We start from the raw sequence: 23,256 nt of genomic DNA on the forward strand, positions 1-23,256 counted from the left end.
TAGGTAGACGTGACTAATCTGAATTGTAACATGAGTATATGTTAAGAATACAGATGTAAAAGTACTTCAATTTTTTTACTCTTAATATATGCATATATCTTTGAAAAATTCTTGTGAAACACCCATTATTATGTGAAAATACCAATTTACCCTATCTCCGTCAAGCCCATTGTCATCTCCACCCTACATTGCCTCCATCATTGCCGCCTCTCCTCTTTGTCTTACCAAACCTATCGTCGTCTTCACGAACCCATCTCATTCTACTGTGATAAAGAAAGGGGTGCAACGATGGTGACCCTCGTTGGTCTCACCTAGGAAACGAGGGGGCATGACAATGATGGCTCTTATCATCTTTGCTCATGACTCTCACGTCTCATTCTACTGTGATAAAGAAAGGGGTGCAACGATGGTGACCCTCGTTGGTCTCACCTAGGAAACAAGGGGGCATGACAATGATGGCTCTTATCATCTTTGCTCATGACCCTCACACGTAAAAAGGTTCGACTAAGTTCACGGAGGTAACAATACCTCTCGCACATAAGGAAAGGTCTAATTAAATCACTGTCATCACTAATTACACAAGAGTGGAGAGGATGAGTCTAACAAGGGGCAAAGAACGTCGGTGGCAAAGGCCGGTCTGATGGAACTTGGGGCAAAAATTTATCAAAGAAAGGAGTGTTTTCATAAATATATTATATATATATATATATATATATATATATATTATATGAGAGAGAGAGAGAGAGAGAGCCTTCGTTGAATCGATGTAGTTGCCCGTACTCGTCGGGCTTGGCTTCCACATGGGGCGAGGGGGCAGCTTGGAGCCTCCGAGTCTCGCTCGATCCGGAGAGGGCTTCCAGATCGCTAAATAGAAAGGAGTCTAAGAATAGCCAGGATGCGAGGGTGGCAATCTCTCCTTTTAGCCTCTTCTCGTCTTCCTCCTCCTCGTAGGGACTCGAAGAAGAGAAGAGGGCACGACATCTTTGAGATGCCGCTCCCTCTCCTATTGGCAATTGTTGCCGGTTAGAATGTTTACTTCTCTTTTTCGATCCATGCCGTTCTAATCTTTTTCATGGGTTATACCTCTCGTCCTGTTCTGATCCAATAAATTACTCTCAGGTATTTGTCGCCCTCCCCATTTGTTTCTTTAGTTTCATCATCCGCTGTTGTATAGTGCATTTTTTGTTCCAGTGCTCCTCTTACTTTATCTTATACGGTGTAACCATCAAGCTCTGTTGGTGGTACCAGCCTATCTTGGGTTCCTTAAAAGGAATTTACCTTTTAATGTTTTGCTCACGAGTTTGTTATCGAGATTCTAGATTATGTTCTTTGTTTTTCTATGTTCTTTCGTGTAATTTTGGAGTCATAAGATGCACGCATGCATCTAAGTCGTTGTGATTCATTTTCCTATATTTAGATTTCTCTGTACCCAGATTCATATAAGTTCTGACAGTGGTATGTGGTCTGCGATGTGGAATTTCCAGTCACCTCATCTCTTGTTTTTTCCATTTTAAAATTCAAAAATCGAAGGGATAATTTTTTGTTTATTATGTTTTCAACTAGGTAAAACTGCTGCATACCTGCCTCCTTTGCTTGTAAGTAACAGAAAAAGTCTCAATGTTGTTCAATTCAAACTGACCATTGCAAATCAAAGTATATTCTCTTAAGATTTCTGTAACTTTTGAAGGTGAGATGCTACTCTGCAGCATGACTAACTTTGACCATCTAGTTATATTGTTAAGTCCATAGTGAGGTACAAATGATAATGCTCTATTTAACCTCTTGTTGTTGCTCGTTGGGGTTAATCTTATGATCATGATCACAAGCTGATTGTGTTTTATATTACTTGATAATCCTAGTAAAACTTTGTGTTTTGTAATTGTCTTCTAATTGAGATTTATTTTATGATTTGAAAACAGAAAACTGTACATTGTTGAAGTGCAGTATTAGTTAGTTGTAAATTGTTAGAATTAGTCTCTCATGGTATTAAATTTTATCATTGGTAATAAAAATATAATTTCAATAGTAGGTATTAAGCTTTTTGTACATGTGTGAAACTTGGTCTTAAAGAGAGTGAGCATCATTACTGCTGATGTTGTTGGATGGGGTAGTGAGCATTGCATTCATGAAACCTAAACGAAGAACTTATATACCTTCTCTGAACACAAAACATATCAGAATACAGCCATTTAAAGTCCCAACTAACAACTATTTAAAACTATCCAAAATTGGGCATTAATAACAAAGCTTTAAGTCTAAACCAAATTACTACTGAATAAAAAAATAAATTGGCTAACTAAGGCCACGTTAATTTAAACTAACATAAGCTCAATTTAGACCAAAATTTAATAAAAATAATCACATAACACATTGAAAATAAAAAGGTTTTTGCGACAAATTAAACCTAGAAAGTGTCTATAAAATAAATTCAATATAAAAAGGGTAAACTTAAGCCTATAACTTCTACACCTGACCTCTATCTAATTATACTTAATTTAGATCTAAGCTCAAATTGATATTCGTCAAGATGGAATTGTTTGTAGTGGTGTGTTCTCATCTAGAATTTCCAGTCTTTTGTAGTGTTAAATCAAGTACAGCCAGGCCTCAGAATTATAAAAATTGGTTCCTATCATGAAGGTTAATATCTTCAAATGACTAATAAACTTAACACAAAATTGTGATTAGAAACAATGAGGACGTTTTTCTGGGAGTGTGTCTATATCAACAAAGGGTGAATAGATCGAGGGAGTGTATCTATATCAACAAACCAATGACGACATATATCAACTGTTATTTTCTCTCTATGGTGTTACAGAAATTTAAATTTATGTAGATTTGCAATAAAATTGGATCAAACTTTTGGCCCATGGGAAAAAAAATGAAAAAAGAGAAGAAACCTACAACTAGTGGATGGATTTGCTAGAACTAGTATTTATGTGATAATAGAAATAAGAAAATAAGAAATAGCTGAATGTAAATATGTTATAACATTATTCAGGCAATCAACCATGATGTAACTTTTGATTAGACATAGACAAATCTTATAATTGTATGGCATGCCATGACATGGACATGATAATTAATGCATATACCTTTTTAATGTATTGTTATAGAGGTTGAGATCTTCATTTGTCAAATCTTTACTAATTATAGTAATCATTCATATGCTTGGAAACAATGCACAAAGTTATTACATGCATATTCACAAAACATTAAATACTATGTCAAAAGTACTTATTAGATGCATTTTTTAATGATTGTCGAACTTGCTTTTAAGCCTTATAAAAATGATACAAGTGTCCCACATATGCTCAATATTTTAATATAAATATGTATAAATTGCAGAAGATTTCTATTATGTTTCAGAGTATCTAATATCTGGCAAAACTAGCAAGTTTTGATGTCTTATATAGATAACATAGTTTGCAAAATTGGTAATAGTTTTTGCAATGATTGAGATTAACAGGAATGATTGGAGCATATCAGTATGATTAGGATTGGTCACATAAATATATAAAATCAAAAAATTTGAGAAGCCAAAAATATTTTGTTCTAAATTATTCTTTTACATTCACATTTCAAAAGATGGATCACTTTTGAAAGGCACAAATCCAAAACATAAAAGATAACAATGAAAAATAAGGGAGAATAATTCAATAAAAGTAATTATGTATATTTATTATAAACTATCATACTAAATGATGATGACCAAAACTTTTCACTTGTAGCTAAGATGACAGTAGGCTCCACAGTGGCCCAATGCTTCTTGAACATTCATGAGAATCAAGTATTGGATAATACAGAGACAAATAAACAAAACTTTACTTGAAACAAGTGGCCACTGAATTTAATGCTACTTCATAATCTTATGACATCTCACTTCTTTTGTGTTGGGATCTTTACTTTCTTACATTTAGAAGTTTCTCTCTAACCTTTGCTTTCCTTCTTTTGATTTGCTTTCCTCTTTCTTATGTGGTACTGGATGGAGAATATTGTAATAGTGGTGGCAGATGGCAAATATCAGAGTTGCTATGACTAGTAAATATAATAGTAGAAACATCTCCTCTGTTACTCAATCTCAAGTCTATTTTGTTTTACTGTTCTCCGCATCGGTTTTCCTCTTCTACTTTTCCTTCTGCCAATCCTCTCTTCTTTTTCTTCTTTTCAGGCTATTGAGTAAGCTAGATTTGGTTAAAACTTGCCGACTAGTTCATTTTCACTAAGTGTAGTTTATTATGATATATCTCTGGCTATAAGACCAAGAAATTAGCTAAGACTGGATCAGCCTTGAACAATATGAAAATTGACTGACATCATGAATTATAATGGACGCGTCACTGGTACATCATACAAAGTATTAACATCTCATGGGTGACTAATGCTTGAGACATATACCTGAAATTCAAACTTGACATAAATCGGAGCTTCATCCATTTTTTTTCTTTTAGTTTTGATTTTTGAATACTCTTCCCTCCTCTTTCCTTTATCGTGTAGCACTATTCTCTCTTGATTCTTTTCTTTTTCATCTTTGTTCTTCTATCTATATTTATATTCATTTTCTCTTAAGTGACCCTGATGAAATCTCTCCTCATCATTCTAAAGATGTCTTTTCTTCACTAAAGTTGCTTGTGTGAATCACAGTTATAAAACATGACTTTGGTCTCTCTTTGGGGCATGCTATAGGTGAAGTAAGAAGCAGTTAGTGATTTTTGTAATTGGATATTGGATGTGCACGAGATGTTGTGTTTTACTGGATTGTCTGTGCATCTCTAGAGTGTAACTTGTGGTTCCTGAGGCTGTGCATTGTGAAAGGTGTCAAATAGGTGAAGGCATGTCTGAGGTTTTAGCATTTGCGGTGAGCTATTCTTTTTAAATTTGATTGTTAGGTAGATGAGTGGCTTACATTGTTTCTAAGTCTTTGTTGGTAAAGTTTTATGCTATTGTTCTTGTTGAGTAAGTTTTGGTCCAGCATATCAAATGTTTGATATAATGATGATTATGATCATGGTCTGCAGTACCGGACCGTACCGCCCGGTACGGGCGGTACGTACCGGTCCGACAGGCTTCCGGTACGTGGACCGTTACCGGTCCGACACTGTAGTAACACCGTAGCACTGGGTGTACCGCTCGGTATACCGTACCGTACCGATACCGAGTCCAGGTCGAAACTCCGGTACGGTACGGTATTACGGACCTTAATTATGATATCTCACTTATCTTTTTCTAAGTAGTATACTCCCCAGTATTATTTAGTTCATTCTTTTTTAATTTGATTGCTAGGTAGATGAGTGGCTTACATTGTTTCTAAGTCTTTGTTGGTAAAGTTTTATGTTATTGTTCTCGTTGGGTAATTTTTGGTCCAGCATATCAAATGTATGATACAATGATGATTATGATATCTCACTTATCCTTTTCTTAGTATACTCCCCAGTATTATTTAGTTCATTCTTTGGATTGACTCAACTGAATTCATTGCAGTAGAGATACATTGCAATTGCTGGAGTTGATTGACTCTAAATAAAATGCTGAAAACGTGTTTTGTAGTCATCATTTTCAAGCGTCAGGTTGACATGATATTATCAAGAACATCTGAAACTTGTAAAAAACTGTACTAAAGTCAGCAGCTGAAAAAGGTTTTGGAAAATGGAACCTACAAATAATAAGTCATTTTCTAAACAGGTGAACTCTGCATTTATTAGTCCTGTCTGACAGAAAAAAAGATGGATATAACATTTAATGATGTCTCAGTCTCACCTGTTATCTGTAATTTCTGACATTTTTTATTGAAGCACATACATCTTAGATCTTTTTCTCTTGAAGTTTGTGTATTTTTTATCCTGGATTTCCTATAGAGTTTTGAATATTGATCAAAGGATTTGTCCTTGTTGCCCAGCTTCATAACGCTGAGTGATCATCATGGGTGTATGCATATCAAAGCCAAGCGGTAGATCTAGGACTCGAAAGTACACCCACAGATCCAGAAAATACCATGGAAAAATTTCAGGTTCCCGTCCTAAGGCATCTAAAACTCAGATTGGCACTGCTGGAAATTGCTTAACTGATTATGCTTTAAGTGAGTTTGTTCATGTTGAGACTGCTGCAAGAACAAGCGGAAAATTCCATCTAACGCAGTTGCAGTGGCACCATAGTCAGATTGACTCTTATGGTACTGTTCTTCAAACTCGAACTATTTTCTATCTGGATATGTATACTATACATTGTATGACAGTTTTCCTAGACTCTGCTTAGAATTGTTTTTTGTAAGTTGATTGTTTTGCTTTCTATTTCTTTTTCAAATATATACACCCTGGCATTTGCTTTGCCTAGTTGGTTTGCCTCATAATAATCTTGCACCTTCCTAGATCTACTCTTGATGTTTTCTTTTCTGTATTTATACTGATGGTGAGGTAAATCTAAAAGAAGTGTGTACTGAGGTTAATTCCAATGAATCAACATGGCCACAATAATAATCATCGTAATATGAAATATGAATCATCATAATAATTATCATTCGAATGGGAGGAGTTCACTTCTTTTGACATGAGCAATTTCTTCATACATCCTGTGAAAATAGAAGATAGTGGTAGAAGGCACCACATCGAAGAAAACAGGAAGAATTACCCACTACAAGATCAGATGGTCATTTGCTCTCTTGATACTATGTATATTGTTATTTTCTTCCTCAAAGTCTAACCTACATACAAATGTTTGTAGGAATATGCCAGGAAGACACATGGTTTGACTCGGTCAGCATTTTAGAGTCTGATTCTGATGATGATTTCAGCAGTGTCCATGGAGGTCAAGTACATGAATCCTATGAGATATAATTTCACAACTGACCTTCCAACAAGTACTTATTACTTTTTATCATTTGCAGATTCTAGTCCATCAGTGGATGAAATAGGGGCTCAAATGTTGCAATATGAAAATGCTTCACGACTAGTTGATGCAATGTATAAGTTGGAGGGATTTTGTGGTACTACTCCAGTGACATTGGCAGTTGAACACTACTTAAAAAGAGAAGGTAAGATGGATAAGATTTCATGCAAGGACGAAGCGAAGGATGCTGATGGCTCAGAAATTATAAAGCCTCACCGTCGTGAACTTCCTATGGGAAAGGTCAATAAGACCCTAGGCTCCGAAGCTTGTATGAAGAAGAGAAAGTTTTTGGCAGATTCATATGGTAGCTTTAAAGGTTTGAGAGAAAGACATGATACTGAAGAGAAGTCTCTTGGGAACAAGAAACAATCATACTTGCGCAAATTAGTTTCTTCTGTGAGCTTCAATGATAAGATCTATCACATGACAAAACTTAGCCCATCTTGTCAAAAGAAAAAGTCTGCAGTTATCAGGCTTTCTTACACGAGGAAGTCTTATGATGGAGAAGAAACCACCGAGTTCCGTGAGTATAAACAATTAACATCCACTCTGTTTAATTATTATTATTATTATTATTATTATTATTATTATTATTATTATATATATATATATATATATATATATATATATATATATATAATATACTTATGGCCCACATCAACCTAGTTGTTATGGATTTTTAAATGTCACACTTGAATGTTATCAAAGTTAGCATAATGTTTCACTTTTTATCACGTACAAAATATTATGCTTTCTCTTATTAATGGTTTCTTCGAGGATCAAAAAGGAGCCTTTTACATATTTTGTTAGTTCTGGAACCTTCTATCTTAATAAATTGTAGGAGACAATCAGGATAAAAGGTTTCTTATAATATTTTTTTTTAGAATTAGTTGATACATAGCTTTTTTTTGGTATAGCATGTTGGTTGTCTTTGCTTTCATTCTAGTACCATACTTCATGCAAGGTTCGTCATACCGTGATGTATTGCTCAGTATGGACGGTACGTACCGATCCGATAGGGGACCGATATGGGCAGTACATTGGTATGCTCCTATATATCATGTGTCGATATACTCAGTACGACTCGATACAACAAAATATATATCATACCAATAGCTGGTCGGTACACCGATATGGACCGGTAAGGCGAACCATGACTTTATGTACTATTTTTTTGTAAATTCCATACCTGTGATGAATTCTTCAAGAGTTTGTGGTGACAACATATTTGGTAAGCAATATATTTGGTAACCTTGTCAATGCATTTTGGCTACTCTGTGCTTGTCATTAGTTTTTAAAATATCAAACTTGACAAGTTGGCTTTCTGCAATTCGCTACTGCTTTCAAGATGGGTGTGGAACTTATATTTATACATTTCATTCTTGAAAGTTTTTCATCTAAACTTGCATTGTTGTCCAAACATTGTCAACAAGAACTACTTTTTCTTTTGTTGAAATAGGTGCCTCAACAAGACTCTTATTTCGTCCCCGAGGAGGTCTAGTTATTCCACATGCTCGAGGGGAGAAACCAACTCCAGGATGCTGGTCCTATCTTGATCCTTCTACTTTTGATCTTCGTGGAGAAAGCTACTTCAGGCATGAGTTTTCCCTGTACATGTTAAATGAATGTTCTTTCTGCTCTATGTAGCCAAAAACTTTTCATGCATGAGTTCTTCAATATTCTTGTCAAACTCATATTCTTTCTGTGGCTTGAAGCTGCTAACCTTTTCGTCTTTTGCTTCTGTCATTTGATTTGTATTTTATGTAAAAATTCTTATGCAGGGACAAGAAAAAATCTCCGGCTCCAAACTATGCACCATATTATCCTATTGGTGTTGACTTGTTTGTATGCCCACGCAAAATACATCATATTGCTCAACACATTGAGCTTCCATATGTCAAGCCACATGGGAAACTTCCCTCGCTGCTGATTGTTAATATTCAGGTATTAGTCAAGCTGCTTATTACAAGGACTGCCTTTTTCTTGATTAAAAAGGTCAGAAGCAAAGCTTATGTTTTATGTCTTCCTAACAGGTGCCTACTTATCCTGCTGCAATGTTTCTTGGTGAAGGTGATGGTGAAGGAATGAGCCTTGTGTTGTATTTTAAAATTTCTGAATCATATGAGAAAGAAGTTTCTTCTAGTTTCCAGGATTTAGTAAGGGTAAGTTTCTTTTTAGGAATCAATGACAGTTGATCGGTGCAATAAATGTGTTAGTTGCACTCTAAGAACAAACAGAAAGGGAAAAAGAGAAAAACAAGTGGCTTGTACACATTTTCAACTTCTATGTTTCCTTGAGCTGATAGTATTTAGCCTTCTGCAGAAATTTATCGATGATGAAATGGAAAGGGTTAAAGGATTTGCAAGTGAATCCAGTGTACCCTTTAGAGAGAGGTTAAAAATTATTGGTGGAGTGGTCAACCCAGAGGATCTTAATTTGAGCGCTGCAGAAAGAAAGCTAATACAAGGATATAATAGGAAGCCTGTGCTTTCACGCCCTCAACACACTTTTTATCAGGTAAGGATAAAAGATGTATTGTATTTCTGGTTAAACTATTCTAAAATGTTGTTACTTTGAGATGCATTTCTGTGCAGAAGTTGCTTAACCTATATACTTGAAAATTCAGTTTAATCTTAAAATTGGATAATTAGTTGTATAATCTTAAAATTGGATAATTAAATCCTGTATCTTCCAAGTTTTATGAAAACCTTTTTATCCAGCAGTTTGTCTGTAGTACCATGGACGACTTTTGTACTTTGTTTTAGAAAACTAGGATAGTACTTACTCTTTACATGCTGTTATTGCAGGGTGAAAATTACTTTGAGATTGACCTTGACATACATCGCTTCAGCTACATATCAAGAAAAGGCCTAGAAGCTTTTCGAGATCGTCTGAAGCATGGGATCCTTGATTTGGGTTTAACAATCCAGGTAATTTTTAATGCATGTTTGGCCCAGTTTTGTGTTTTGGCTTAGATTATCATGAAAAAAATAGATTGTTTGATGACAAGTTACTAATTCTCAGAAGTCTAGAGTTTTCACCTGAATCTTCGATGAGCAAAGCTGCTTAAAATATTCATTCTAAATTGATCTCCAATTTCCAATCCAAATGATAAATACGTATGACTGTTAGGATCTTAGTGCACAGATCCCGTAGTTGTTACACAATCTCAACTTAATGCTAAGTAATGTGAGCTACAACAAATGGTCAAGCAGCAACATCAAAGAAACAGAGTTGCACATATTGTGGAGCTTCATTAAGCTGAACCACCTTTGATTTGTGTTTGCTTAGCCTTCTTTAACACCTATATAGGTATCGAACTATCAACCACAACTTCACTAAGAAAGAAAATCATTAGGAAATATCTCCAGACTGTGGCAAAGCATGCATCTCCTCCATAATTAACATCTTGAATGTGAGTGATGCATAAACTCCAGTTGTGCCGAGAGCTGTCAGTAATATATAAGCTCCATAACAGGCTTGAGTCAAAATTTGTAATATATATGAGAGAGGAGTGAGAGACTAGAGACTAACTTTAACTATGGATCAAATTTTATAGATTGTAGAGGATAATACAGGAAAAATGCATCTAAAGCTTCGAATAGAAGACTTTCATTCCAAATAAGCTGTATCAAGTAGCTTACATGAAGAAGTAGGTCTGATATAAATCCACAACTGGAAACAAGAATAAATATAGATCAGATAGAAGTCAAAGCAGAGAAGACTATGTAAATGATAATAAAACCAGATATGCAAGACAGAGATCGAGATAGAGAGATGGAGAGTTGGGGAAAGAAGCGAGAAGGCTAGAAGCAACTAAACCTGAATTTCAAATTTTCTTTGTTTCTAGAAAAAGCTATGTTATATAATACCACCTAAGAAAGGCCATTATAACATGTAAATCATTGAAAACATATGATCCTTCACCTATCAATTAACTAGAGATGTAAATGTATACCACATAGTACAAGAAATGAAGCAGCCTCAGAAATTACTCAGCTTTGTTATTGTACAACAAAGTTGTGTGCTTTAATTATTGTGCCAAAAAGTTATCATGCATCCTTCAAGTTAATGAATATTCCGAATAAATATAATTTCAATTAATATTCCCAACAAATCATAATAGTCAACACGCAAGAGTAATTAGATCAAAATTGCTGCATTTTGAAACAATCTAAAAGGAAAGACAAGTAAAAGTTAAGTGAAGAGAAGTTGGTGAAACAGTGGAGAATTAGAGATTGAGATTGAAGAAAATTTGAAGCTAGAGCAGAGGGTGATACAAAAAGACATATTTAGCACCTCAAATCCTCTTCATTTTTGTTTCAGGTATATGACATGATTGTCAAGCCAAGACAGACTTTATTAAGGATTACTCTTTGCTATTTGTTTGGCATACCTTGCTTTCCAGAACATCCATTTGTTCTTGTATAATCTCTCATGTCTTGTAATATTTAGGCGAAGAAGTTCCCAATTTGCTGATGTAAGATGAACTCATTCTTATCAGATATAAAAGGTGAATTTGATATAACACTACTTTCTAATTCAAATATTGATTTTTTTTTAAAAACTTAAACAGAAACAGAAGAAATATATATTCAGTACTGCTAGTGCATCATACTCTAATAATCCTACACAAGTGGAAGAAGCATGATACATCTGATACTGACAAGAAATGTATATCTAATTAAAGAGATCAAATTATAGAAGAGTTGTCCTCTGACTCCATGGGATCACTGTTACCCACATATCAAATTTATTCTTGGTTAATTTATCATGATAAATGCACACAATATATTTGGTTTTATCGCACTCATAACTCCATGTCCCATTGGATCTTTGCCCATTTACAAGTTCCACAATAACATATATAGTTCATTGCTAGAAAGTGATATTACTATATTGCAATTGCACCTTCATGTGGTTCTTGTACACACTGACTGTGCTTTTGTAATACTCTTCTTATTGGATCACATCTTGAATCTTGCTGTTCTATCCATTTTTCCTACCCATATAATTTACAATCATATAAGAATCCAATAAAGTAAAACAATCAGGTTTATGCATTTGTAGCCCTCAATCTTCAATGTGTACTTCAGCACATTAAATGTGTGGAAGTCTCTTTCTTGGGGCTTTAGATAGAGAACATTTGTTCTAATATAAGTTTCTTCATTTGTAGTCCTTAATCTTTAAAGTGGACTTCAGGATTGAGATGTGTGGAGAGATCTTTTGAAGGCTCTGAATGGAGTAATATTTTGTGTTGTCTTTCATAGATCATTTGCTGTTTTCTCTGCCAAAAGATAAGATGGATCAGTATTGCTTGAATGTACTTGATCACTTGACTGACTGCACATTAACTATCAAGAGGATCTTATGTCTCTCTTTACAACACCATGGAAGCTTCACGGGCATTGATCAGAACCTCCTTTCTTATCCAGTCATGGTTAAACAAAAGATTAAAGCATCATGTTCACCTGACATTTCTGTCTCCCGAGTCATCTTGAACATCCACTAATGCTTATCCATCTGATGTTGAACTAACTTCAGCAAGAATTGATGCAGGCCCAGAAGCAGGAGGAACTTCCAGAGCAGGTCCTCTGCTGCATGAGGTTGAACAAGATTGATCTTGTTGATCATGGGCAAATTCCAACTCTCGTCACGCTCGGCAACTAAAATATCTGAAGAGAGCAAACTAGTTATACTGGAGCCAATTCAAGAATATCCTTCAATGTATTCAATGTAATCCTATTGATGATCCATTCTACTAACATTCTCCCTATATTCGATCCTATCACCTAATAAAGACTATTTATGCAATCGAAGCGTCAGTTCCTTCATATCTTTCATGCTAAAAGCTCTTTCTTCTTGTTGTATGTTATTCTAAGAAGACTGGCATGCAAAAGAGCAGGTAACCCACTCACTGCAATGCTCCAAGAGTCCAACTCAAAGAGTGTGCCTGAAGGTGAGATAGACAGTTGTTATAGCACATCATATTGGACTACATTACAAGTGTGGGATGGAGAAAAATCTTTGAGACATTAATGAAGCATTAGTGTGTTTCTTATTTTGCTAGCGAAGACTGACCTTTAAAATTAGTGAAGTTGATGCTAAGAGACAGACAAGTCTTTCTGCATGTAGAGGTGAGAGGCAAGGCTGTGTCTGACCATCCTTTGTGTGCGAGATGTCATCGTGGTGTCAAAAAGAAATATTCACTTTTGGGTGTCCGACGTCATATTGAATGGGTATTCTTACGTGGTGACATGCCATCGCCTAGTTTAGGTTGTCATGGTTAATTGGGTTCGCCATGTTGGTTGGACCTTAGTTGGCTTCGGTTTTAACTAAATGGCAAATTACGATCGGTTTCAAATCAGTGTGCTCTCTATTTATTATATTAGTGATATTTGGCTTGCACCTCTGTTGTTGGCTACAGATCATATCGTAGTATTGATGTCTCGGAATTCCGATTTCTCAAGTGAATTTATATCATAACTAATAGCCACCAGTCTTAATCTTAGTTGAGTTTTCCTCAGCTTTGGTAGAGTGGTATAAACTAATCTCATATTGTGATTTTGTTCCTGTTGCACACAATTTAAATTGGTTAAAGATGGAGATTTAAGCCGTGAACTGTAGTGGCTCAACTCTTAAAGAGGTTTTTAATATATTTTGCTTAGCGGAGATTATTGATGGGTAAATATGATAGATAAACTATTGTTGGTATACCTAAAATATTGGATTGGTAGTGCACTGTGTACCAAATCTACTTATCAATATATTTTGAGGGTATCAACTAATTTAGTGGTAAAAACTTTAATAGATTATCATAATATTTTGAGCTCGAATCTCATCTTTTTCACTTATCATTTATTATATATATATATATATATATAGTTTATTATCCATCATCTCTTTTTTATTATTGACGATCCTCTTATTATTAATAAACTCTAAAAAATAAAATATTATTTTATTATTTATAGCTCTCCATCCGAAAACTCTCGTTTCATCCTCACTATCGATACCACGCCACTGGTTGTCATCATCGATCATTGGATCATTATCATCCAATCTTTCTTGTTGCCCCCTCGATGCAGTTCTCTAGGTAAGAAGGAGCAGGAGAAAAAATATTTATGTCCAAAACAATTTAAAGATATTAAAATAATTTTAAAAAAGATTGTAGATAGTAAAAAAAGGAATGTAAATAGTAATATCTACAAACATAACAAAAATTTTGGGAGAAAATGGAATCATCAGATGCAGGATCTAAAACACCATCTGACAAACTTTTCTTACAACTAAAATAGCGATTTGGCGATGATGTAAGAAACCCACTTATGAAATCAAAGGTTTGGAATTCAATATTTCATCTCAAATATTTTGTCAATATTAAAAAAAATATTTTTTTTAAAAAATGAAAAACTAAAATAAACCATATTTTAGATCCTGCATCATCAAACCAAAATAAAAGACGTGAAAGAACGATATTTCAATCACCAAACATGCTAAATTCAGCATCCAACATTTGCAACGATGAACAGAAGAAATCTTCACAAAGTCAGATGATCTTTACGTCCACCGAAACCACAGGAACAATTGCAGGCTCACCGACCGAGGGCTCATCAAGATAGACCTGTGCAAACTCACTCACCATCTCCCTCCTGTCCCTGCAAATGATCTCCTTCCTTTGCTCCTCAGCCTTCTCCACCTTCTCCTTGGTCATCGTGCTCACATCCTCGGCTGCCTTCGCCACCTTGCTAAGTGCACTCGAGACCCACGATGCTCCGGTGGAGACATAGTGGTTGCTCATGATGGCTGATCCAGCATTGCTGGCCATTTGCTCGGTTGCCGCAAGGGCAGACCTGGTGATCCCAGACACCTGGAACTGCTCGTCCACCTCCCTCACCTTGCCGCTGACCATGGCTGTGCCGGTGCTGAACTTCTCGCTTAGGCCCATCTTGCGGTCCAGAGAGGCGATGGTGGCAGATGCAGCGGACAGGAAGTGGTGTCGCTCGTCGAAGGATCGGGCTCTTTTGAGTGCATCCTTGCCAAGAACAAAACCTTTGGCCAACATGGTACTTACCACATCTTCTGTCTTCCCGACTGCTGCATTGGTCGGCGATGACTCGTCTTCCTTTCAAGCACAGGAAACACACACAAGAAATAAAGAGATGGGACCTAAACCAAATTGCAGCATATCACAATTAGATTTCCATATTAGAATCCTTGGGATGTCGCACGAATGAGATTATGTTCACTTAAACCAAAATTTTGATGAAAAGTTCACCTAAAAGCTATACGCCTAATCTTTTCTAATTGCTTGAGTAACTTGATCTATGGGACGAAGTTGAATGATGCTAACAAACCAGAAGAATTTGAATGACATAAGACAAAAAAAAGTAATTTCTTTTTTGATCGTGTGATGGAGAACTCTATTGGAACCAAAAAGACACACACATAAATAGGTTTGCTTTTATGGAGAAGTATTCTCATCTCATGCAAACACAACCTAAAACAAACAAAATTAGGGTAATAATTAAGAGTTACCAGTGTGCGCCTGCAAGCTTCAGGTGGCAACTGGTAATTTTCAACCCGTGAAATAGTGACACAACGATCAACTATAGTTGATCCCTGAAATCAAACAGAACATATATTAGAACCCAAATTCTCCAATAATACGTACAGTAAAGCAAGATGCCTTTGAATTTTAGAATTTTGAACTCACCGAAAGAAGAAGTGCAGTATCTACTCCCTGTGAATCTTTGAAAGTGACATAAGCAAGCTGAGACATTTCTGATTCTCTGCCAAAAGAAAAAATTCCATTTTTTTTCCTGGTCAAAAGTATCAAACACACAAGAGGATAATAGAATGACCTTTGCATTTCGATGTATTTGATATGACCAGAGAAAGAAAAGAATTCTTCGATATCCTTCACAGACGCAGCCGAAGAAACATTGTTAATTTTGACAGTTGTTACCTGCATAAGGAGAAAAAGAAAACGACTTCTCCTTAATTCTGACACATAGGCTTAAAATTAAAAAAAAAAATTCTACACTGTTAATTTTGACAGTTGTTACCTGCATAAGGAGAAAAAGAAAACAACTTCTCCTTAATTCTGACACATAGGCTTAAAATTTAAAAAAAAAAATTTCTACATGAAGACCGAGAAATATGATAGCAAACCTGATGCATAAATAAAAGTGCAACTAGAAGAAATAGATCCAAATAAATATATCCCCCAATACAATCTACTCGTCATGAACTAAATAAAATGAATTTAGTTAAACTGGAATGGACTTTCCGACCAGCAGATGGAGCAAGCCAAGAATCAAACAATGCTATCAGTTACACCAATCAATGCATAGAAAAACAAAGCTATAATCCTCACATCTGAAACATCAATTGTCCAGTTTGATGCATTCATTGGCTGGGGATCTGCCCCTGCCCTCAAATTGCACTGCTCCATTGGAACCTGCAAGTGATGAACCATTAAAACCTCATACGTCAAAGCAAAGATCCAAACAATTATTTGAAATGAATTAGAGAACATGAAACTAGCTCCTGCGCTCAAAAAGGGATAGTCACAGACTTTTTGTTTGGTGTATCTAATAGATAAATCACCTAGAAGAGTAGCTAATATTATGTTACAAACAGGATGGAACTGACAACCTTTAAAGATTCAAGATTAGCATGAGTATAGTCAGAAGCAACAATATATGAAGCTAGTAATGGTTGTCCAAATTGCCCAAATCACAGACTTCATCGCACATCCTATTACAGAGGATCCAGCAAACTAGTTCAGAAAGTAATTTGATTCTATATCCTACGGGTGTTCAAAGAGATTCGAACTAAACCATTAAGATCGATTCGAATCAAATTGTGAAAAAAGAATTTGATTCAGTTAAAGCAAGATACTCCGAACTGGAATCATTTCGGACCTACCTAATCAAATCAGTACAAAATTGGTTAATATGATTTGATTAAATGATTAATCTATATATATATATAATGAACCATTTCATTTTAATTGAACCAAACTAGAATTTTAATTCAATTGGACCTACATTCTTCAAAAATTTATATCACAAATATCATTCTGAACATTATAAACAATTGGACCTATGCACATGTGATATTTTATTTTTTTATTGAAAGATGTCATAGAGAAATAACAACTTCACATACAGTCCTTATTTCTTGATGATGAGGATATACAATGATGCATACAAATCAACAAAGGGATTGTTAATGGAGAAGGATGATAAAAAAAATATGGTTCATACCTAAACGAGAGAGAGAGAGAGAGAGACCAACAAGGGGACAATGAGTAAGAGTCGTAGAGACGAAAGAAGAACGGTGGCCTACTGAGTTCGGGAAGGGATTTTAAGGCTTTTGGGACCTTTGGGTTGAGTTAGTGTTTTTTAAATTAAAATCGATTCGGTTTCGTCCGAACCAAAGAAGAGCACCCTCCTAAACTAAAGTCATTTATAATCTTCAAAACCAAATAATTGATGAACCAATTCGGACTAAATCGATTTGAAATAGTTTGATTAAGGTTCGACTCGATTTTCCGATTCAATTCCAAACACCCTCCATAAATTCTCAATAGGATCTGTATTCAATTACCAACGGTCTCCTCTGTGCAGTCTAACAATGTATGAAATGATCATTGCCATTTTATCTTCGGTGCAGAATATTAAGAAGTTTGTTTATGATTAAGTTAATAAAATGTGAAATCGCCTAATTTGCTAAGTCAATAATATTATGATTGTTTCATTTGACCATAACTCCCCGTAAAGATCATGACTTGCTATTACTGCATATAGAACTTTCATATCAGTCCGCCTTCAGAAGGTTCGGGTATGCAATTCCCATCAGTAAAAGAGGAAAACAAGAAGAACCAAAATAATCATAATAGCAAATTGTGCAAAAAAAAATCCATTATCTCCTCGAAACTGGCATGTTCTTTTGGGCTCTCCTCTCCCTGATTTCGCAATACAAATATTCTTCGTTTTATCCATGTTCGATCTCTAATACTGTATCAACCAAAAATGGGCTCATACATTCCTCGTGAAAAACCATCCTCCACAAGTCACCTATCATGTCATCTCACGACAAAAAATCTGTTCCTTTTTATCCTTGGCCAATCGATTCCAATCACAAAGCAGACTACTTAAATGGATTCTTCCCAAATCCACAGTTCGAACCCAACAATCCGCTCGATAGAAACTGATACAACCACGTGATTGGAAGAATTGGAAACCGAAGAAGAACAGATCAAGTCTCGTCAGATTTGAAAGTCAACTAGAAGAATCAGAAACTGAAGGAGAACAAAGCAAGTATCGTCAGATTTGCAAAAAAAGGGATCGATCGACAAAATTGTTCCAAAGAAAAGAGGGGGTAAAAGACGGAGGGATCAGCAGCTCACCGACGTTTCGTCGAATCCTGAAGATAACCGAGCGTGATCGGCTAAAAGGGCGAATGATGGAGCTTCGATGCCATCGAGAATTCCGAATCGACTGGGGGGGGAGGGGGGGAGAGGAGAGGGGAAGGGAAGAGAGCTCTCAGTTTCATTTCCAGTTGCTGGGCCGCTTGGCCCGGCGGGAGGGTAGCGGAACCGTTTGATTCGAGCCTGGAATGCCTGGAGATTCGCGTTCGATGTGAGATGCGCTGAACACGAAAATTCTACTTTTTAAAATCGCAAAAATGTTTTTTGTTTTGATTTTTTACCATGAAGTTTTTTTCTTAAATAATATCCTTCTTTTTCTTTGTTTTATCTTTTTTTTCCCAGTATATTATTATTTGGTTTTAAGAGAACAACCAACTATGGGTCAATAAATCATTCATTACAAATAACTAAAAATACTATTTTATAAAAATAAAATAATTGAAATAACCAAAAATTGATATCAATTTTATTGTTTTAAAAAATTAATATAATATTTTTAAAAAATAGAAACAATTTTGTTTCTTAAAATAGAGTAAAATTATGTTTAATTATATTTGATTCCAACTGATTAATATAGAAACAATTTCGATTACAACACTTGAAATTCAACTCGATTATGTTTAGAATGATTAATTATACTATTTTAATGCATTTAAAATTTGTGACAAATATTATATTTATGATATTTAATGGGCAAAATGTCAAAAAAGAAGTTGTTTCATTTTCAGAAATTACCTATCAACGAACCATTTTTTTTACATAATACCTAAAATACCCCAATCACCTTATGTTATATTTTTGTATTACATTATAATATTTTTTTAATATTACTGAAAGTACTCTTGACATAATGTAAAAGAATAATATAAATATAATATTTTCATAAACTTTATTTTAAAAAAATATTATGTTACAATGTTTCTATACTGCACTAAAGTATTTTGCTAATAATACTGAAAACGTTATAACTGTATCCATTCATCCTATAAACTGATCCATAGAAAAAAAAATAGAAATGAAGGGAGGAAAAGCTCAAAAGGAGAGACATTTTCTAAGAATTCAACCATATTGAATTATAATATTTTTTAATATTTATCATGTATATAGAGACAGTAATAAAGCTTCAAATATACCACTGAAAGTAGATATAGTATGATGATGAATCATATAATCTTATAGAGTAAGCTGGCAGGAGCATTTATGATAACAATATTTTTAAGTAATTAGTAATTTTACTTTTATTATTTTCTTTTTAAAAAATAAAAAAAGAAGAAGAAAAACTACATGAGAACTCCTTGACGCCAAATAATGGAATTGGAATAAAAAAAATAGCTACCTCTAACTTTGGCAGTATGTTAAATGACAAAAAGAGGAGCACTGCATGAAACACACACTAGGATTCACAGAAACCCTCTCAGTTGCCTGCACAAGCAGGAGCTTGGAAGTCCTTGAATTCGACAAAAGCAATCGAGAGTGGAGCAATCGTAAGAGGAGCACCAGCACTGACAATGGAAGGCTCCATATGCGGGATCTCAAAGCTCGGTGTAAGCTTCAGCAGCTTCCCGTTCAAAAGCATTTCACTGCTCCTGAGGTCTCCACCTTGAGCTGTGAGATGGTATTCCTCCCTCTCCCCATGTTGTCCTTGTTCATTGCCCGAGCGAGGTCGATACAAGTTCAAGTCGCTGGTGACCACGACGTCGAAGGCGGTGGAGTTAGACAGGTTTATCAGCAATAGCGTAACACCCGACTGCAAGAACAAATCAACGGTAGCATGTAAGATCGTGCGAGAGAAGAAGACAGTGATTCTTCTTATCTTGCCTTCTTCTTGGAGCAGTGAGCGTATGCACGAAGGTAAGGCGAGCCGTCGTTTGTTGTCTGAAGAACTCCCGGTCCCATCAGTTGGTGCCAAAGCAAAGCACTGGTTGTAGATAAAAAGGAACATAGAAGAGATCTCACTCTAGAACTGCAGCGCTTGACAGAAAACATCACACAAGTTCTGTGGAACAAACCCGTAGAAATCTGGGTTGGGGACGAAGGTTGTGGTGTCCAGGAGACAGTAGTTTCCTCCGATCAAACTTTGCCGACAGTAGACCTTGTGGTTGTATGTGGATGCCATGCCCAGCTGATCTAAATACCTAGTCAGTGAAGAAAAGATTTGAAACGTAAGAAAAGATCCGAACGTGATCATGTGGGCGTCGATTGAACTCACCAGAATCCATCCACAAACGCATTGGAGACATTTTTGCCACCGCTGTTGTAGGCACCTCCGGACTCGCCGATCCAAGGAGAACTCCACGGGCCGAACTCCCCGACAGTGATCAAGGCATCATTGAAGGTCTGAGCTACTTGATCCAGGTAATATGGATCCTGAATCTTGCGGATAAGATCCTTATCATTACCTGACCACAGAATTCGAGTGAAGACGGGAGCTCCTCTCGGATCATAAGCTTAGAACAATGAGAAGGATGAGATGATTCACCTGGGCCGAGGTTGTAGATATGGTGTGTTGCTGCATCAATGACACCGGGTCCTGATGTCTGAAGCATGTCAGCGAACCATTTCCTGTCGAAGAATCCTCCCGGTGCCAAAAGTTTTGGGTGTTGTTTGGATTGTCCATACAGATCATTGATGACATTCTTCAGGACGATCATGTCCTTGCCATACTGCACAGCTTCAACACTTGCGGAAACTCCAGATCCAGAGAGCTCATTTCCTAGAGGATGCACAAGGAAACAAAGCGCTGAGATGAGAAAGAGTTGCTCTGAATGCAGAAAGAATTCTGATTGCGTTGCTGTGGCAATCACCTAGCTCCCAGGATTCGATGGTGTAGTTCTTCGACAAGGTATACTTGATGAAGTCACGAGCATTTGTAGGGTCCCATTGACCTTCATATAAATTTCCACTGGAGTTTGACTTCGACCTCCCAGCTAATGCATTCAGTCCAAAAGAAATTATGGAGCTGCAAACAAAGATCACAATAACCACATTTTAACAAAAACGTTGGAATATTGAAGCTATGATGCAATCAAATTTGAAATAAGACAACTTTTAGATGTAGATTACCCTGTACTATTGAAAAGCTTGTTGAGTTCATCCCATCTTTGCATGGGAAGACAGCCTTCGGTGAAGCCAAACAACCCATTCTTGTCAATCTTGAAGTCTGGGCATGCATGGGCACCGTCACCCACTTCGTACAACACTTGGTCCTGCAGTGACCCTCCAATTCTAATCCTCAAAGACCCAAAAGCTGTCACCACAAACAAAACCTTAATCTCATGCTTTTGCAAACCAAGTGTAATTACTAATTGGATTAAAGGGGAGAAGAATGCTAGCTAGCTTCACCGACCTTTAAGAGCATTGACAAGAATGGGATTGTTCAAATCCTGCAAAATATACCAATAAAATCATCTGTTGCTGTCAGGTTAACAAAAAATGAGTGCACAGCGATGCCTAAAAGTGATATACCAATAAAATCATGAAGAAAAAACATTAATATGCACGTATATCTATTTGAGCAATGGTTTATTAACCTGCCTCATATATCTCATCCAGAATAAACCTTTGATATGTATATTGGACCTTTTTTTTTTTTTTGGTATTGACAACTCAGGATGTCAAAATAAAAAAAACGATAAATGTGTTATCATCTATTTGAACATATTTGCTTATGCATATTAATTCTCATCAGTATATACACGCTAACAAAAGTGAAGATCGCCTTTGTTACACATCAAAAAGAAAAGATTTGACATAAAGCAATGATCAACTAAGTGAAACGACGTACATACAAATATATATATGTATATATTCCTCTGTGGATAGTTCTTCATATCTGACATGAATCATGAAATCACAGGATAGAACCTGAGTTCCAGGTTACCATGTATCTTGGCGAGCATATGAAGAACGTGCGTCAAGCAAAACATCGTTGCAGGATTCTTCACATGCATGGATGCAGATCAAAGAGTAGGAGAGTGAGAGACAAATACCAGGTTAAGAATGGATGCGTTTCCCCAGGGACACATGCCGTAGTTGCACTTGTCAGGCGGCCACCAATCCATGGTTGCACACACGAAGTTATCATCCGTTTTCGCAATGGTGGTCACTGCCTTGATAGAGACTACTGTCGCGGCAAGGGTGGGAGATAAACCAGAAAAGAGAAGAAGGAAGAGGAGGGGGACGGCGAAAGAGAAAAAAGAGAGCGGCATTCGTTTATGCATGAGGAAGACACGAAGATGAGATGTGAGGTCAGAAGAGGAGGAAGGGCGAGGGAGGCTTTAAGAAGGAACGACGAAATGGAGTTGTTGTGCTCTTAGTTTTAGAGAGAGATGAGAGGATGAATCTGTTGAAGAGTCCCTTCGCTGTTAAATTCTAAAAGATAAAAGTAGCGATGGTCTAAGATAGCGTAACCAAATGTTGATGTCGATATGACTTTAGGAAGTTTTCCCTTTTTATGTTTTTTTTACTTGCATATTTTGGATTTCCATTTATTATTATTATTAGGTGAAAGTGGTGGGTGAATGAAAATGGAATTTAGTCGGCCTTTGGCAAGTGGACCATTACCGATATTTTAACATATAAATTTATCAGATAGGCTTTAAATTCTCATCTTTAATAATTATATAACGTGTAGCCATGATATATAGTTGACTTATTAACTTGATATACATCTGGATCATATGGCCTAAAATTTATAACATGTGGAATTATAGTATAATATTAGATTAGGTGTGAAAAAAAAAATATTATACGGGGAATTAAGCCTATTTTCATATTAATTCTTTAAATAATACTCTTCATTTCCAAGACAGTTTCACACTGATTTCCCATGGCCTGAACCCGATTCCATTCCTTATTTAAAAGAAGAATATTCTTATCAGTATTTCTTATTTTATAATATATATATTAATGAGTGCGTTGGCAATTACAAGATGCTA

General features: G+C 35.9%; 3 protein-coding genes across 9 annotated transcripts; 1 reads left to right on the forward strand and 2 right to left on the reverse strand.

Annotated features, from left to right (window-relative positions):
* Positions 1-745: 745 nt before the first annotated feature.
* Positions 746-12,693, forward strand: LOC135582096 (uncharacterized). Of its 6 annotated transcripts, none has more exons than XM_065154406.1 (11): positions 746-1,119; positions 1,564-1,595; positions 5,894-6,166; positions 6,715-6,798; positions 6,878-7,402; positions 8,339-8,474; positions 8,661-8,823; positions 8,913-9,041; positions 9,202-9,396; positions 9,687-9,809; positions 12,439-12,693. In XM_065154406.1, exons 3-11 carry the CDS (start codon positions 5,917-5,919, stop codon positions 12,547-12,549), a joined length of 1,716 nt encoding a protein of 571 aa, XP_065010478.1. In that variant the 5' UTR covers positions 746-1,119; positions 1,564-1,595; positions 5,894-5,916; the 3' UTR covers positions 12,550-12,693. The 6 variants fall into 6 exon arrangements, with proteins under 6 accessions (XP_065010478.1, XP_065010487.1, XP_065010469.1 ...); XM_065154415.1 differs by having other exon boundaries at positions 746-1,022; XM_065154420.1 differs by having other exon boundaries at positions 762-903.
* A 1,649-nt stretch (positions 12,694-14,342) lies between these two features.
* LOC135672263 (binding partner of ACD11 1-like) lies at positions 14,343-18,398 on the reverse strand. Of its 2 annotated transcripts, XM_065180722.1 has the most exons (6): positions 18,299-18,398; positions 16,259-16,342; positions 15,744-15,847; positions 15,596-15,671; positions 15,418-15,501; positions 14,343-15,004 (listed from the first exon to the last, which is right to left on the reverse strand). In XM_065180722.1, exons 2-6 carry the CDS (start codon positions 16,334-16,336, stop codon positions 14,429-14,431), a joined length of 918 nt encoding a protein of 305 aa, XP_065036794.1. In that variant the 5' UTR covers positions 16,337-16,342; positions 18,299-18,398; the 3' UTR covers positions 14,343-14,428. The 2 variants fall into 2 exon arrangements, with proteins under 2 accessions (XP_065036794.1, XP_065036795.1); XM_065180723.1 differs by lacking the exons at positions 16,259-16,342; positions 18,299-18,398 and having other exon boundaries at positions 14,344-15,004; positions 15,744-15,853.
* A 1,335-nt stretch (positions 18,399-19,733) lies between these two features.
* Positions 19,734-22,549, reverse strand: LOC135672264 (heparanase-like protein 1). Its single transcript, XM_065180724.1, has 9 exons — positions 22,309-22,549; positions 21,666-21,702; positions 21,383-21,566; positions 21,124-21,278; positions 20,799-21,032; positions 20,529-20,718; positions 20,329-20,454; positions 20,138-20,237; positions 19,734-20,066 (listed from the first exon to the last, which is right to left on the reverse strand). Exons 1-9 carry the CDS (start codon positions 22,537-22,539, stop codon positions 19,734-19,736), a joined length of 1,590 nt encoding a protein of 529 aa, XP_065036796.1. The 5' UTR covers positions 22,540-22,549.
* Between the last annotated feature and the right edge of the window lie 707 nt (positions 22,550-23,256).

Source organism: Musa acuminata, chromosome BXJ1-4 (genome assembly GCF_036884655.1).
Source record: "Musa acuminata AAA Group cultivar baxijiao chromosome BXJ1-4, Cavendish_Baxijiao_AAA, whole genome shotgun sequence".
NCBI lineage: Eukaryota > Viridiplantae > Streptophyta > Magnoliopsida > Zingiberales > Musaceae > Musa > Musa acuminata.